General features: G+C 50.7%; 1 protein-coding gene across 3 annotated transcripts in view; it reads right to left on the bottom strand.

Moving 5' to 3' along the window:
* The window catches only part of LOC128482685 (phosphofurin acidic cluster sorting protein 2-like), a 47,248-nt gene that overhangs the window by 27,582 nt on the left and 5,384 nt on the right, over positions 1–14,282 (bottom strand). For all 3 annotated transcript variants that reach the window (XM_053458536.1, XM_053458538.1, XM_053458537.1), the window contains exons 2-8: positions 12,659–12,917; positions 3,670–3,757; positions 3,457–3,546; positions 2,438–2,563; positions 2,201–2,363; positions 1,117–1,199; positions 653–736 (exon numbers count right to left, since the gene is read on the bottom strand). In XM_053458536.1, coding sequence (XP_053314511.1) covers positions 653–736; positions 1,117–1,199; positions 2,201–2,363; positions 2,438–2,563; positions 3,457–3,546; positions 3,670–3,757; positions 12,659–12,885 — 861 coding nt within the window. In that variant the 5' untranslated portion in view covers positions 12,886–12,917. The remainder of the gene's footprint in view (positions 1–652; positions 737–1,116; positions 1,200–2,200; positions 2,364–2,437; positions 2,564–3,456; positions 3,547–3,669; positions 3,758–12,658; positions 12,918–14,282) is intronic.

Below are 14,282 nucleotides of genomic sequence, written 5' to 3'. Positions count from 1 at the left end.
TATGTCTATCCCATGCATGTTTAATACCCTCACTGTATTACCCTCTGCCACCAGAGCCGTAGCTAGCTCCTTTTGTGCCCGAGGCAAGAATGAAAAATTGTGCCTGCCCGCACACACTCCCTTTACACACACCTGCCCATAAACACACATAGACACATACACTGCCCTTACACACCCCTGCCTTTACGCACATACACACACCTGTTTACACACAAATACCTACACTGCTCGTACACACACCTGCCCATACACACAAAAGCTTACAAAAACACATACATATACACATACACTGCCCTTACACACAACAAAGAGGACCTCCCCATTACCTGCCGGGGACCTCCCCATTACCTGCCGGGGACCCCACATTACCTGCCGGGGACCTCCCCATTACCTGCCGGGGACCTCCCCATTACCTGCCGGGGACCCCACATTACCTGCTGGGGACCTCCCCATTACCTGCCGGGGACCTCCCCATTACCTGCCGGGGACCTCCCCATTACCTGCCGGGGACCTCCCCATTACCTGCTGGGGACCTCCCCATTACCTGCCGGGGACCTCCCCATTACCTGCCGGGGACCCCACATTACCTGCTGGGGACCTCCCCATTACCTGCCGGGGACCTCCCCATTACCTGCCGGGGACCCCACATTACCTGCCGGTTAAGAGACGTGCTGCGCATTAACTTCCTGCCGAGCTTCTTTGGTTTCCTGATCTCATCCTCCTCGTCGTCCACGTCCTGCAGAGAGGGAAGATCCACCATCACTCACCTCGTGAGATGAGATATAACTGCACCCTTCATCAATCCCAAACGCCCCGGACACCAGCAGAGGGGTACAGAACAGAGCTCACTGCAAAGACAGAAACACTGCCGAGAGAGGAGCTCGGTGCTGTTTATATACAGAAACTTGAGCTGAATGGTGTAGACCTGTAACCACTACTCCGTATAACAACATGTTTTAATCCAATGATTTCCAGTCCAATGATTTCCAGTCCACGCATTCCACTAAAGCTCTCTGTATGGCACGCTCTGTGCTGCACACCCTCTGCCTCCCGCGCACCTCCAAGGCGTGTTACATCTGAGCGGTGATACTTGGCACTGATGTATTGCGTTCTCACCTGACCCTGGCACTCGTCACTTCCCTCTGGCTCTGAGGAGTAGCTGTCCTCGTACTCCTCTTCCTCCCAGTAACGGTCCATATCTGGAAAAGATGGCCAGCCGCGGACTGATTTATGGAGCTACAGGGCACTGGGGTCTTAGCCACTTATATGCCCACCATGTGACATGCACCTTGGTACTACTGACACCCCTATACCTCTCCCTTATATTCCGAGACCTCTCTCCCCCTCCCTGCCCCTGCCACGTCTCCTCTACTTTTCCCTTATATTCTGATAAATAACCTCTGCCCCCTCCCTGCCCATGCCAAGTCTCCTCTACCTCTCCCTTCTATTCTGATGAGTCCTCTCTGCCTCTGCCCCTGCCCTGTAGCTGCCAAGTCTCCCCTACCTCTCCCTTATATTCCGAGTCCCCTCTGCCTCTGCCCCTTCCTTGTTTTCCAAGTCATCTTTGCCCCTGCCAAGTCTCTTCTACCTCTCCCTCATATTCCGAGTCCTCACTGCCCCTGCCAAGTCTCTTCTACCTCTCCCTCATATTCCGAGTCCTGTCTGCCCCTGCCAAGTCTCTTCTACCTCTCCCTCATATTCCGAGTCCTGTCTGCCCCTGCCAAGTCTCTTCTACCTCTCCCTCATATTCCGAGTCCTGTCTGCCCCTGCCAAGTCTCTTCTACCTCTCCCTCATATTCCGAGTCCTGTCTGCCCCTGCCAAGTCTCTTCTACCTCTCCCTCATATTCCGAGTCCCGTCTGCCCCTGCCAAGTCTCTTCTACCTCTCCCTCATATTCCCAGTCCTCTCTGCCCCAGCCAAGTCTCCTCTACCTCTCCCTCATATTCCGAGTCCCATCTGCCCCTGCCAAGTCTCTTCTACCTCTCCCTCATATTCCCAGTCCTCTCTGCCCCAGCCAAGTCTCCTCTACCACTCCCTTATATTCTGAGTCATCTTGGCTTCCTCCCTGCCTCTTGATGAGTCCTCTCTGCCCTCTCACTGCCTCTTGAGGAGTCCCTTGTGCCCCCTCCCTGCCTTCAGACAGATGTGCCTGCCCTCTCTCCCTGCTCAGGTGTCTCAGTAGACTGTTGGTGTCTCTTACCCAGGCCCTTGATCTTCGGCCGCGCCGGCACGTTCACCTCCTCGTGGTCGATGGGCTGACTGGACAGGGACAGGATGCTGATCTCAGCCACGCGGACAGTGGGCTCCTTCCTGCTGCTGTGAAGATCCAAGACTCTCATACCCTCCGTTGGGTGCTGCATCACCTGCGGAAGAGCGGCACGTGAGAGCAGAGACCACACAAAGAATGGAGATGCAGGGAGGACGGGGGGCTTCTAACCTCAGCCATGTTTATAACTCCAATAGCCAGAGACTTGTACCCCAGGATGGTGCGGTTCTTGTATCGCTTCCTCCTCTGTAACATGATCTGCAGCTTGTTGGCATCTCGCTTTAAGAAGTGCGGGTACTGGAGGAGAAAGAGGCCATGGACAGTTAGCCACGGGGCAGTTAAGCAATGTGAGGGAAATAATACCCCGAGAGGCTGCCGCTGGTTAACCGCAGACTGTATCGGGACAAAAAAGTACCGTATTTGCTGGATTATAAAACAAAGTTTTTTCAGAAGATATTATCTGGAGGAAAAACCATCATCCTATAATCGAGGTTGTCTTTTATTCAGACCTCAGATCCGCCACAAAGTCACCCAAGTTATGGGCTTATCACTCACCCTCACTGTCGGGGTAACGGAGCAAAGAAAGAAGACAGAAGAACGAGAAGAAACAGAAGAAGCAGAGCTGCGGGAAGAAGACAGGGACACGGAAGCGGTCGGAGGAGGAGGTAGGGAGACACTGAGAGGGAGCATGAGAGAGAGTGTAAATAAAGAGAGTGTGAAACAGTGTTAGAGAGAGTGAGTGTGTGAAAGAGAGTTAGTGTTAGAGTGAGTTAGTGTGTGAAAGAGAGTTAATGTTAGAGTGAGTTAGTGTGTGAAAGAGAGTTAGTGTTAGAGAAAATGAGAGTGAGAGAAAGCGTGAGTGAGAGCAACAAAAGAAAAATGAGTGGTTATGATTTTCCCAACATAGAGTCATCACATGATTAGGTTAATATCAAGATCCAAAGTTTGAGGGCATCTCATAATCGAGTAAATACGGTACCTGGGGGAATGAATTAACAGCACAGGCATGAGATACCCCACACGGGGTGACCCAGGGGCATGGATCTGCAGTGGAATACCTCCTACTAACACACTCTGACCCTTAATTCTGTGCTGAAAGGCATCACCCCAAATACCCTCAGGGAGTGCAGTACAGACGTCCCCTCGTTCAGATCCACCAATCGTGTGTAAGAACGGATAATGAGTTTCACCTGCAGGGAGAAGCTCAGCTCCAGCTCTGTCTCCATCACACCACAAGGGGGCAGCACATACTCGTTGGAGCGCAGGACTCGCTTGGATCCCTGTAACAAAGGAGTTAGTACTGACTAGAGTAGCACGGCCAGCTGTCAGTGAGCTCACACCTGTAGTGAACCCCAGAGCCCACAGATCCTCCCCGTGCTGTCAGTCTACCCTGCGCTGTTTACCTGTAATTTCACAGCGATGACGACAGAGCTGAGGTCACGATCCAGTTCTTTGAGAACCAGGAGCTTCTTCAGGGTCAGACTGCAGAGTCTGCAAGAAACAAAGAGAGAGACTGAACCGTTACACAGACCCAGGGGCAGAAAACAGAGAGCAACCTGCCCCCAGCGCCCCACCCCACGACATACACCGTGTCCTACCCCCAGCACCGCACAACATACACCGTGTCCTACCCCCAGCACCCTGCATCCCACGACACACACCGTGTCCTACCCCCAGCACCCTGCATCCCACGACACACACCGTGTCCTACCCCCAGCACCCTGCATCCCACGACATACACCGTGTCCTACCCCCAGCACCCTGCATCCCACCCCACCACATCACGACATACACCGTGTCCTACCCCCAAGCACCCCACGACATACACTGTGTCCTACCCCCAGCACCCTGCATCCCACCCCACCACGACATACACCGTGTCCTACCCCCAGCACCCTGCATCCCACCCCACCACATCATGACATACAACGTGACCTACCCCCAGCACCCCACGACATACACTGTGTCCTACCCCCAGCACCCCAAGACACACACACCGTGTCCTACCCCCAGCACCCCAAGACACACACCGTGTCCTACCCCCAGCACCCTGCATCCCACGACACACACCGTGTCCTACCCCCAGCACCCCACGACATACACCGTGTCCTACCCCCAGCACCCTGCATCCCACCCCACCACATCATGACATACACCGTGTCCTACCCCCAGCACCCTGCATCCCACCCCACCACATCATGACATACACCGTGTCCTACCCCCAAGCACCCCACGACATACACTGTGTCCTACCCCCAGCACCCCACCCCACCACATCACGACATACACCGTGTCCTACCCCCAGCACACTGCATCCCACCCCACCACATCATGACATACACCGTGTCCTACCCCCAGCACCCCACGACATACACTGTGTCCTACCCCCAGCACCCCAAGACACACACCGTGTCCTACCCCCAGCACCCCAAGACACACACCGTGTCCTACCCCCAGCACCCCAAGACACACACCGTGTCCTACCCCCAGCACCCTGCATCCCACGACACACACCGTGTCCTACCCCCAGCACCCTGCATCCCACGACATACACCGTGTCCTACCCCCAGCACCCGACACACACCGTGTCCTACCCCCAGCACCCCAAGACACACACCGTGTCCTACCCCCAGCACCCTACCCCACGACACACACCGTGTCCTACCCCCAGCACCCCACGACACACACCGTGTCCTACCCCCAGCACCCTGCATCCCACCCCACCACATACACCATGTCCTACCCCCAGCATCCCACGACACACACCGTGTCCTACCCCCAGCACCCTGCATCCCATGATATACACTGCGTCCTGCCCCCAGCACCCTGCATCTCACCCCACGACATACACGTGTCCTACCCCCAGCATAATTAAAATACACACACACTCACTAACAAACTTACTCCAACAAGATACACTTATACCTACATACACACAAAACTTCCCTCACACCACTAACCCTAACCCACATACTAACACCATACACATGCAGTAACAAATACTCACACTAACGCCACATGCACACACACTCACAGTAACACCATACACTAACATGCAAACTCTACCACCTTACAGTGATATAGACAGGCCCACCGCTGGCCCCCGTGGATAATGCACAGAAATGTCAGACACTGGTGTGAATGGTGTTACTGGGAACATTCGGCTGAACGGATTAGAAAGCTGTAATTAGATGTGGGGGGGTCGAGTTGGCAGAAGTCACAACCCCCCCCATCCAGCGCTCGTTCCCAGTCTAACTGCTAATCCCAGCATCCAGATTAACGCTGATCAGCGAGGCTGCAGCAGATGGTGCAGAGCGAGCTGTCTCTCCAACACACGCACAACTGTCACCACCGCCCACAGCCCAGACACAAGCCTCGCACGACTGCCTCGCACACTCACACCGGCAGAACAAACACGGCAAAAGACAAGAGAACCGTTATAAATTATTATTAATATCTTCAAATACTGTGTACAAAGTAACCCCTCACTGGGCCCACTAAATATCCTGTATCCCGGAACGCACACACCGTGTCTCCCCCTGTATCCCAGCACACACCGTGTCTCCCTCTGTATCCCGGCACACACCGTGTCTCCCCTGTATCCCGGCGCACACACCATGTCTCCCTCTGTATCCCGGCACACACCGTGTCTCCCTCTGTATCCCGGCACACACAGCGTCTCCCCTGTATCCCGGCACACACCGTGTCTCCCCCTGTATCCCGGCGCATACACCGTGTCTCCCCCTGTATCCCAGCACACACCGTGTCTCCCTCTGTATCCCGGCACACACCGTGTCTCCCCTGTATCCCGGCGCACACACCATGTCTCCCTCTGTATCCCGGCACACACCGTGTCTCCCTCTGTATCCCGGCACACACCGTGTCTCCCCCTGTATCCCGGCGCATACACCGTGTCTCCCCCTGTATCCCGGCGCATACACCGTGTCTCCCCCTGTATCCCGGCGTATACACCGTGTCTCCCCCTGTATCCCGGCGTATACACCGTGTCTCCTCCTGTATCCCGGCGCATACACCGTGTCTCCTTCTGTCAGCACAGTCATGCAAATTAAAAATAACCAACACATTGAATTCAATTCCCATGAGGCTCAGCCAGACATTCTACTTCCGTAATGCCAACTGAGGATCATGGGAAGGGCAGTTAACAGTAGATAAAGCTGCAGATGTTAGCTGTGAATTACAATTCCTATGATGCTCAGACAGCCAGGTGTCCACCATGACTGGGTATCATGGGAGTTGTAATTCACAACTAAGAACTGTCACATCATCTGCTGTTAACTACAGTTCACATGAGGCTCAGCCAGACACACTGCTTGCGTGATGCTGGCTCAGCATCATGGGAAGTGCAGTTAACAGTAAAGCTGCAGATGCTAGCTGCGAACTACAACTCCTATGATTCTCAGCCAGCCAGGTGTCCACCATAATGCTGACTGAGTATAACTGGAAGAGTAGTCCACAGCAGCAGAGATTCTTTCTTTAATGAAAAAAGGCCAATTTTATCCTCCCTCCCACGACCCTTACACACTGCCTTTACACACACATATACACATACACTGCCCTTACACATACAAATATACACATATGCTGCCCTTACATATACACATAGATACACTGCCTTTACACACACCTGCCCTTACACACACATATACTCATACCCTGCCCTTCATACACGACTGCCCATACATACACCTGCTCATAAATACACATACACTGCCCTTACACACACATATACACGTCCCTTACACACACACATATGCACGTGCACTGCCCTTTCACACACACACACATACACTGCCCTTACACACACATACACATATGCTGCTCTTACATACACACATACATATACACTGCCCTGACACATTACTGCTTATACACACTGCCTTTACACACACCTGACCATAAACACACATATACACACACACTGTCCTTACACACACACATATACACATACGCTGCCCTTACATACACATATACACTGCCCTGACACATTACTGCTTATACACACTGCCTTTACACACACCTGCCCTTACACACACATATACTCATACCCTGCCCTTCATACACGACTGCCCATACATACACCTGCTCATAAATACACATACACTGCCCTTACACACACATATACACTTCCCTTACACACACACACACACACACATATGCACGTGCACTGCCCTTTCACACACACACATACACTGCCTTTACACACGCATATACACACACATACACTGCCCTTACACACACCTGCCTTTACACACATATACACAGCCCTTACACACCACCTTACAAATACCTATACTGCTCTTACATACACCTGCCCATACACACACAAGCTTACAAAAACACATACATTCATATACATACACACACACACTACCCTTACAACCCTTTTTCCCCATCTCTTACCTCATCCTCCATCCTGTGGTGGGAGCGCGAGGCCTGTCACTTCAGACCTCGCTTTACTACTGACCACTACGTGCCGGCTATTGCTGCCGAGCGTAGGGGTACGACGTCATATCCCGGCGTTCCGCATCATTTGCCGGCGCGTAATTATTAGGGAGCAGTAAAGCGAGGTGTGAAGTGACAGACCTCGCGCTCAGGGCCGGCCCAAGGCAAAATGCCGCCTGGGGCGAATTTTAAAGTGCCGCCCCCCCCCCATTATCTACCCTTCCTCTCTCTCCCTATTATCTACCCTTACCCCCCCCCCTCCTTGTGCTTACCTTTCAGCAGCCCTGCGGCGAGTCTCCCTGTTCGGTCTCGGTGCGCACTCAGCATTACAAGCCGGCAGGGAGAGAGAGAGGGGTGCCGAGCGGGTACTGACAGCTTGGTAAGCGAAAACCACTCGGCGCCCCTTTCTCTCTCTTTCACTTAAAAAAAAGGGCTTGGGGCGGCAAAGTGCTGCCCCTTCAAAAGTGCCGCCTGGAGCGGTTGCCCCACTCGGCTCCATTGTCGGGCCGGCCCTGCTCGCGCTCCCTAATGTTGAGCCGACTAGAGGGAGATTGTGATCTCCCAACTAGTCCTGCAGGCTGCAGCGGCTGTGCGGCCCCTCACAACTGCACCTGAGGTGAGTAGCGCTCTCACCCTTCCTCTGCCCCTGCAAAGCGGGACAGAGGGAGGGAAAGGCAGCGGGACAGAGTCCCCAAATCGGGACTGTCTCGCCCAAATCGGGACAGTTGGGGGGCATTCAACTGCCCGAGAAAAGCCCCTCTGCCATACGGTATAACTAACAAGGAGCTCTCCATCAGGAGTTATGACTTCTACTACAGTATACAGTATATATACATCCCTGGGAACTGTCTACATTACCAAATAGTGACAGCCCAATAGCCCATCGCATAGATCCGGCTGATCCTGCTTCGAAAGGCGGCAGCCAAACAGCTGAAATAACATTTCTATAATAATAATAGAAATGTAAAGATATTCAGAACCAAGTCACCTGCATTCAAGCAGAGATTCCCTTAAGTCTGGCCCATTTCTCGGAGAAATGAATAAAGAGACTCGTTGTGTGAGATCACGGTGGAGAAACGATAAGTGACCGTTATCCTCACTCAACACCCCTAATCGGCTAACTCTAATTACACTTCAGGAAGAGGATGACACGGCGTGCTAATCTCCGAGCGGCAACTCTCACAGCGCTCAGCCGGACAACATGTAACGCATTCATCCACAGAACGCTAAAAACCCAACGACACTGTCTGCGCAACATACTCACCTACAGAGTCCCAAACACCCGACACGCTAAAAACCCAACAACACTGCACAACACGCAACATACTTACCTGCAGAGTGCCAAACACCCGACACTCTAAAAACCCAACGACACTGCACAACACGCAACATACTTACCTGCAGAGTGCTAAACACCCGACACGCTAAAAACCCAACAACACTGCACAACACGCAACATACTTACCTGCAGAGTGCCAAACACCCGACACTCTAAAAACCCAACGACACTGCACAACACGCAACATACTTACCTGCAGAGTGCTAAACACCCGACACGCAAAAAAAACAATGACACTGCACAACACGCAACATACTCACCTGCAGAGTACCAAACACCCGACACTCTAAAAACCCAACAACACTGCACAACACGCAACATACTTACCTGCAGAGTGCCAAACACCCGACACTCTAAAAACCCAACGACACTGCACAACACGCAACATACTTACCTGCAGAGTGCCAAACACCCAACACGCAAAAAAAACTATGACACTGCACAACACGCAACATACTCACCTGCAGAGTGCTAAACACCCGACACGCAAAAAAAACAATGACACTGCACAACACGCAACATACTCACCTGCAGAGTGCCAAACACTTTGGACTAGAATGATTATTAGATTAAACGATACTCAGGACCTCATGCAGGACCTGCCACCCAACACGCACGACACTGTCTGTAGAACATGCAACATGCTAACCTGCAGAGTGCTAGACACCCAACATGCTAAAAACCCAACAACATGGTCTGCACAACACGCTAACCTGCAGAGTGCTAAACACCCAATATGATAAAAAAACAACAGCACTGTCTGCACAACACGCAACACGCTAACCTGCAGAGTGCTAGACACCCAACCTGCTAAAAACCCAACAACACGGTCTGCACAACATGCTAACCTGCAGAGTGCTAAACACCCAATATGATAAAAAAAACAACAGCACTGTCTGCACAACACGCTAACCTGCAGAGTGCTAGACACCCAACACGCTAACAACCCAACGACACTGTCTGCACAACACGCTAACCTGCAGAGTGTTAAACACCCAACACGCTAAAAACCCAATGACACTGTCTGCATGCAGAGCACTCAACACCCAACACACTCACCGTGTACAGTCCTTATCTACCCCCCGCTATAAACACCTCTACTCCCTGTGCTACACCGTGTACAGTCCTTATCTACCCCCCCCGCTATAAACACCTCTACTCCCTGTGCTATACTGTATACAGTCATTATCTACACCCGCTATAAACACCTCTACTCCCTTTGCTATACTGTGTACAGTCCTTATCTACCCCCGCTATAAACACCTCTAGTCCCTGTGCTATACCGTGTACAGTCCTTATCTACCCCCGCTATAAACACCTCTACTCCCTGTGCTATACCGTGTACAGTCCTTATCTACCCCCGCTATAAACACCTCTAGTCCCTGTGCTATACCGTGTACAGTCCTTATCTACCCCCCGCTATAAACACCTCTAGTCCCTGTGCTATACCGTGTACAGTCCTTATCTACCCCCGCTATAAACACCTCTAGTCCCTGTGCTATACCGTGTACAGTCCTTATCTACCCCCGCTATAAACACCTCTAGTCCCTGTGCTATACCGTGTACAGTCCTTATCTACCCCCGCTATAAACACCTCTAGTCCCTGTGCTATACCGTGTACAGTCCTTATCTACCCCCGCTATAAACACCTCTAGTCCCTGTGCTATACCGTGTACAGTCCTTTGCCTTATCAACTACTACAATGATCTCAGGTCTCTGGGTTACCCTGACCTCGACTCAGTCATAGATGCCCTATTTCTGGAAGATGGTGAAATCCAGACCCAGACCCACCGGCCAGACACTTCTATAATACAGACGGTGAGCCCCATGGTACTCTGGGCCTCCAGAGAGAGAATCCATCTTTTATTTCGGGCTTGTCAGTGGTTGCCTGATGCAAGGCACGGAATGGAAGCGGTCTAGAAATAGCCTGTTTCGGGTGTTTTCACAGAAGGAAGCGGTGTGAAGCAACGTGTTGATTTGCTGCCGAGGACATATTCATTTAATGGCTTCCTGAAGGTCATTTATTTTACAGGCTGAAGAATGTATATTGAACACAAGGTACTTTACTTCACATTCTTTATGGGTGAGACTCCCTGGGACACTAAAGGGTCCATTTAATCACCTAGACACTGACTAATGACAGAGGAACGGACTTCATTAGCATTGCCGGAAAGCATCAGCTCAGTGTGGTGTTTGAGCAGCGAAAGTCACCCAAAATATCACGACAACAATGGCGACATCCAGGTCTGCAGAAAGGGAGTTTATTGGGGCAAAATGAGAGAAAGCCAGGTTTTTAGTCAGGTTTTAGCACTGGGGGTTATATTACTGTATACAGCGCTGGGGGTTATATTAATGTATACAGCGCTGGGGGGTTATATTAATGTATACAGCGCTGGGGGGTTATATTGCTGTATACAGCGCTGGGGGTTATATTACTGTATACAGTGCTGGGGGGTTATTACTGTATACAGCGCTGGGGGTTATATTACTGTATACAGCGCTGGGGGTTATATTACTGTATACAGCGCTGGGGGTTATTATTGTATACAGCGCTGGGGGTTATATTACTGTATACAGTGCTGGGGGGTTATATTGCTGTATACAGCGCTGGGGGTTATATTACTGTATACAGTGCTGGAGGTTATATTACTGTATACAGCGCTGGGGGTTATATTACTGTATACAGCGCTGGGGGTTATATTACTGTATACAGCGCTGGGAGTTATTACTGTATACAGTGCTGGGGGGTTATATTACTGTATACAGCGCTGGGGGTTATATTACTGTATACAGCGCTGGGGGTTATATTACTGTATACAGCGCTGGGGGTTATATTACTGTATACAGCGCTGGGGGGTTATATTACTGTATACAGCGCTGGGGGGTTATATTACTGTATACAGCGCCGGGGGTTATATTACTGTGTACAGCGCTGGGGGTTATATTACTGTATACAGCGCTGGGGGTTATATTACTGTATACAGCGCTGGGGGTTATATTACTGTATACAGCGCTGGGGGTTATATTAATGTATACAGCGCTGGGGGGTTATATTGCTGTATACAGCGCTGGGGGTTATATTACTGTATACAGCGCTGGGGGGTTATATTACTGTATACAGCGCTGGGGGTTATGTTACTGTATACAGTGCTGGGGGGTTATTACTGTATACAGCGCTGGGGGTTATTATTGTATACAGCGCTGGGGGTTATATTACTGTATACAGTGCTGGGGGGTTATATTGCTGTATACAGCGCTGGGGGTTATATTACTGTATACAGTGCTGGAGGTTATATTACTGTATACAGCGCTGGGGGGTTATATTACTGTATACAGCGCTGGGGGGTTATATTACTGTATACAGCGCTGGGGGTTATATTGCTGTATACAGCGCTGGGGGTTATATTACTGTATACAGTGCTGGGGGGTTATTACTGTATACAGCGCTGGGGGTTATTACTGTATACAGTGCTGGGGGGTTATTACTGTATACAGCGCTGGGGGTTATTATTGTATACAGCGCTGGGGGTTATTATTGTATATTATTCCTCTAGATATGTTTTTAGACGTAACCTTTGTCTTCTTCTTACCTGGGAACACAACTTGGGGAACATCTGTCCACCTCCCAGGTTGCAAAGAGGTTCATAGGAACAGGAAGTGAGCTGGGTCCTCCAGTGTCTGCCACGGCGCCAGCCACGCCAGCATCATTCCCTCCTCTGAGTGCCGACAAGGTGCTCCCTCCATTGCCGGACAGATTCAGCGAATTGACGGGGTGAGTCATGCCGACAAGAACTCCTCCGCCTCTGTCCACCATCATTGCCACCGGGGCCAACGGCAATCACATGAACTCTAAGAGAGAGAGAGAGAGAGAGAGAGATATGACTAAGCTGGCATAGAAATCAATAAGACTGTAAGCTCTACGGCCCAGGGGCCTCCTTCTCTAATGTACATATTATATGGCTGCACTTATTGTACTGTGAATTGTAAAGCACGGGGAATGGTATCATGCCAGTAACAGGTCGTCAGACACGGTAGCGCTTGGACACGGCCAGTCAATATGTAACCTGTTGGGGTATTCGTGGATCTGGAAGCCTCGGGTACAGATCAACTAAATAACACACAAACCCAGCACTGCAGGTACAGATCAACTAAATAACACACAAACCCAGCACTGCAGGTACAGATCAACTAAATAACACACAAACCCAGCACTGCAGGTACAGATCAACTAAATAACACACAAACCCAGCACTGCAGGTACAGATCAACTAAATAACACACAAACCCAGCACTGCAGGTACAGATCAACTAAATAACACACAAACCCAGCACTGCAGGTACAGATCAACTAAATAACACACAAACCCAGCACTGCAGGTACAGATCAACTAAATAACACACAAACCCAGCACTGCAGGTACAGATCAACTAAATAACACACAAACCCAGCACTGCAGGTACAGATCAACTAAATAACACACAAACCCAGCACTGCAGGTACAGATCAACTAAATAACACACAAACCCAGCACTGCAGGTACAGATCAACTAAATAACACACAAACCCAGCACTGCAGGTACAGATCAACTAAATAACACACAAACCCAGCACTGCAGGTACAGATCAACTAAATAACACACAAACCCAGCACTGCAGGTACAGATCAACTAAATAACACACAAACCCAGCACTGCAGGTACAGATCAACTAAATAACACAAAAACCCAGCACTGCAGGTACAGATCAACTAAATAACACACAAACCCAGCACTGCAGGTACAGATCAACTAAATAACACACAAACTCAGCATTGAAGGTATAGATTAAATAAATAATGCATGGAAACCCGAAATTGCAGGTATAGATCACAGGTCGCAAACTCAAAAGGCCAGCCCTGGCACCCAGATTGCAGATGTATGACTTGCCATCTTTTCCCCAAAACAGCATGTCTGTGCCACTTTGTCCCCAAACAGCTTCTTACTGCCCCAAGCAGCCTGCCTGTGCCCTCTTTGCCCCTAAAAGGCCTGCTTGTGCCATCTTTGCCTCGAAACAGCCTGCCTGTGCCATCTTTGTCCACAAACATCCTGCCTCTGCCCTCCTTGCCCCCAACACTTATACAGTAATGCTAACACACAAACACTTAAACATTCACGCTATCACATACTTATACATTCATACATACTCATTCATACTCCCACACCCCCTTCATCACC

Source organism: Spea bombifrons, chromosome 3, assembly GCF_027358695.1.
Source record: "Spea bombifrons isolate aSpeBom1 chromosome 3, aSpeBom1.2.pri, whole genome shotgun sequence".
NCBI classification, from domain to species: domain Eukaryota; kingdom Metazoa; phylum Chordata; class Amphibia; order Anura; family Pelobatidae; genus Spea; species Spea bombifrons.
Note: the sequence above shows the minus strand (reverse complement) of the source record. Positions and strands in the feature narration are given on the sequence as shown.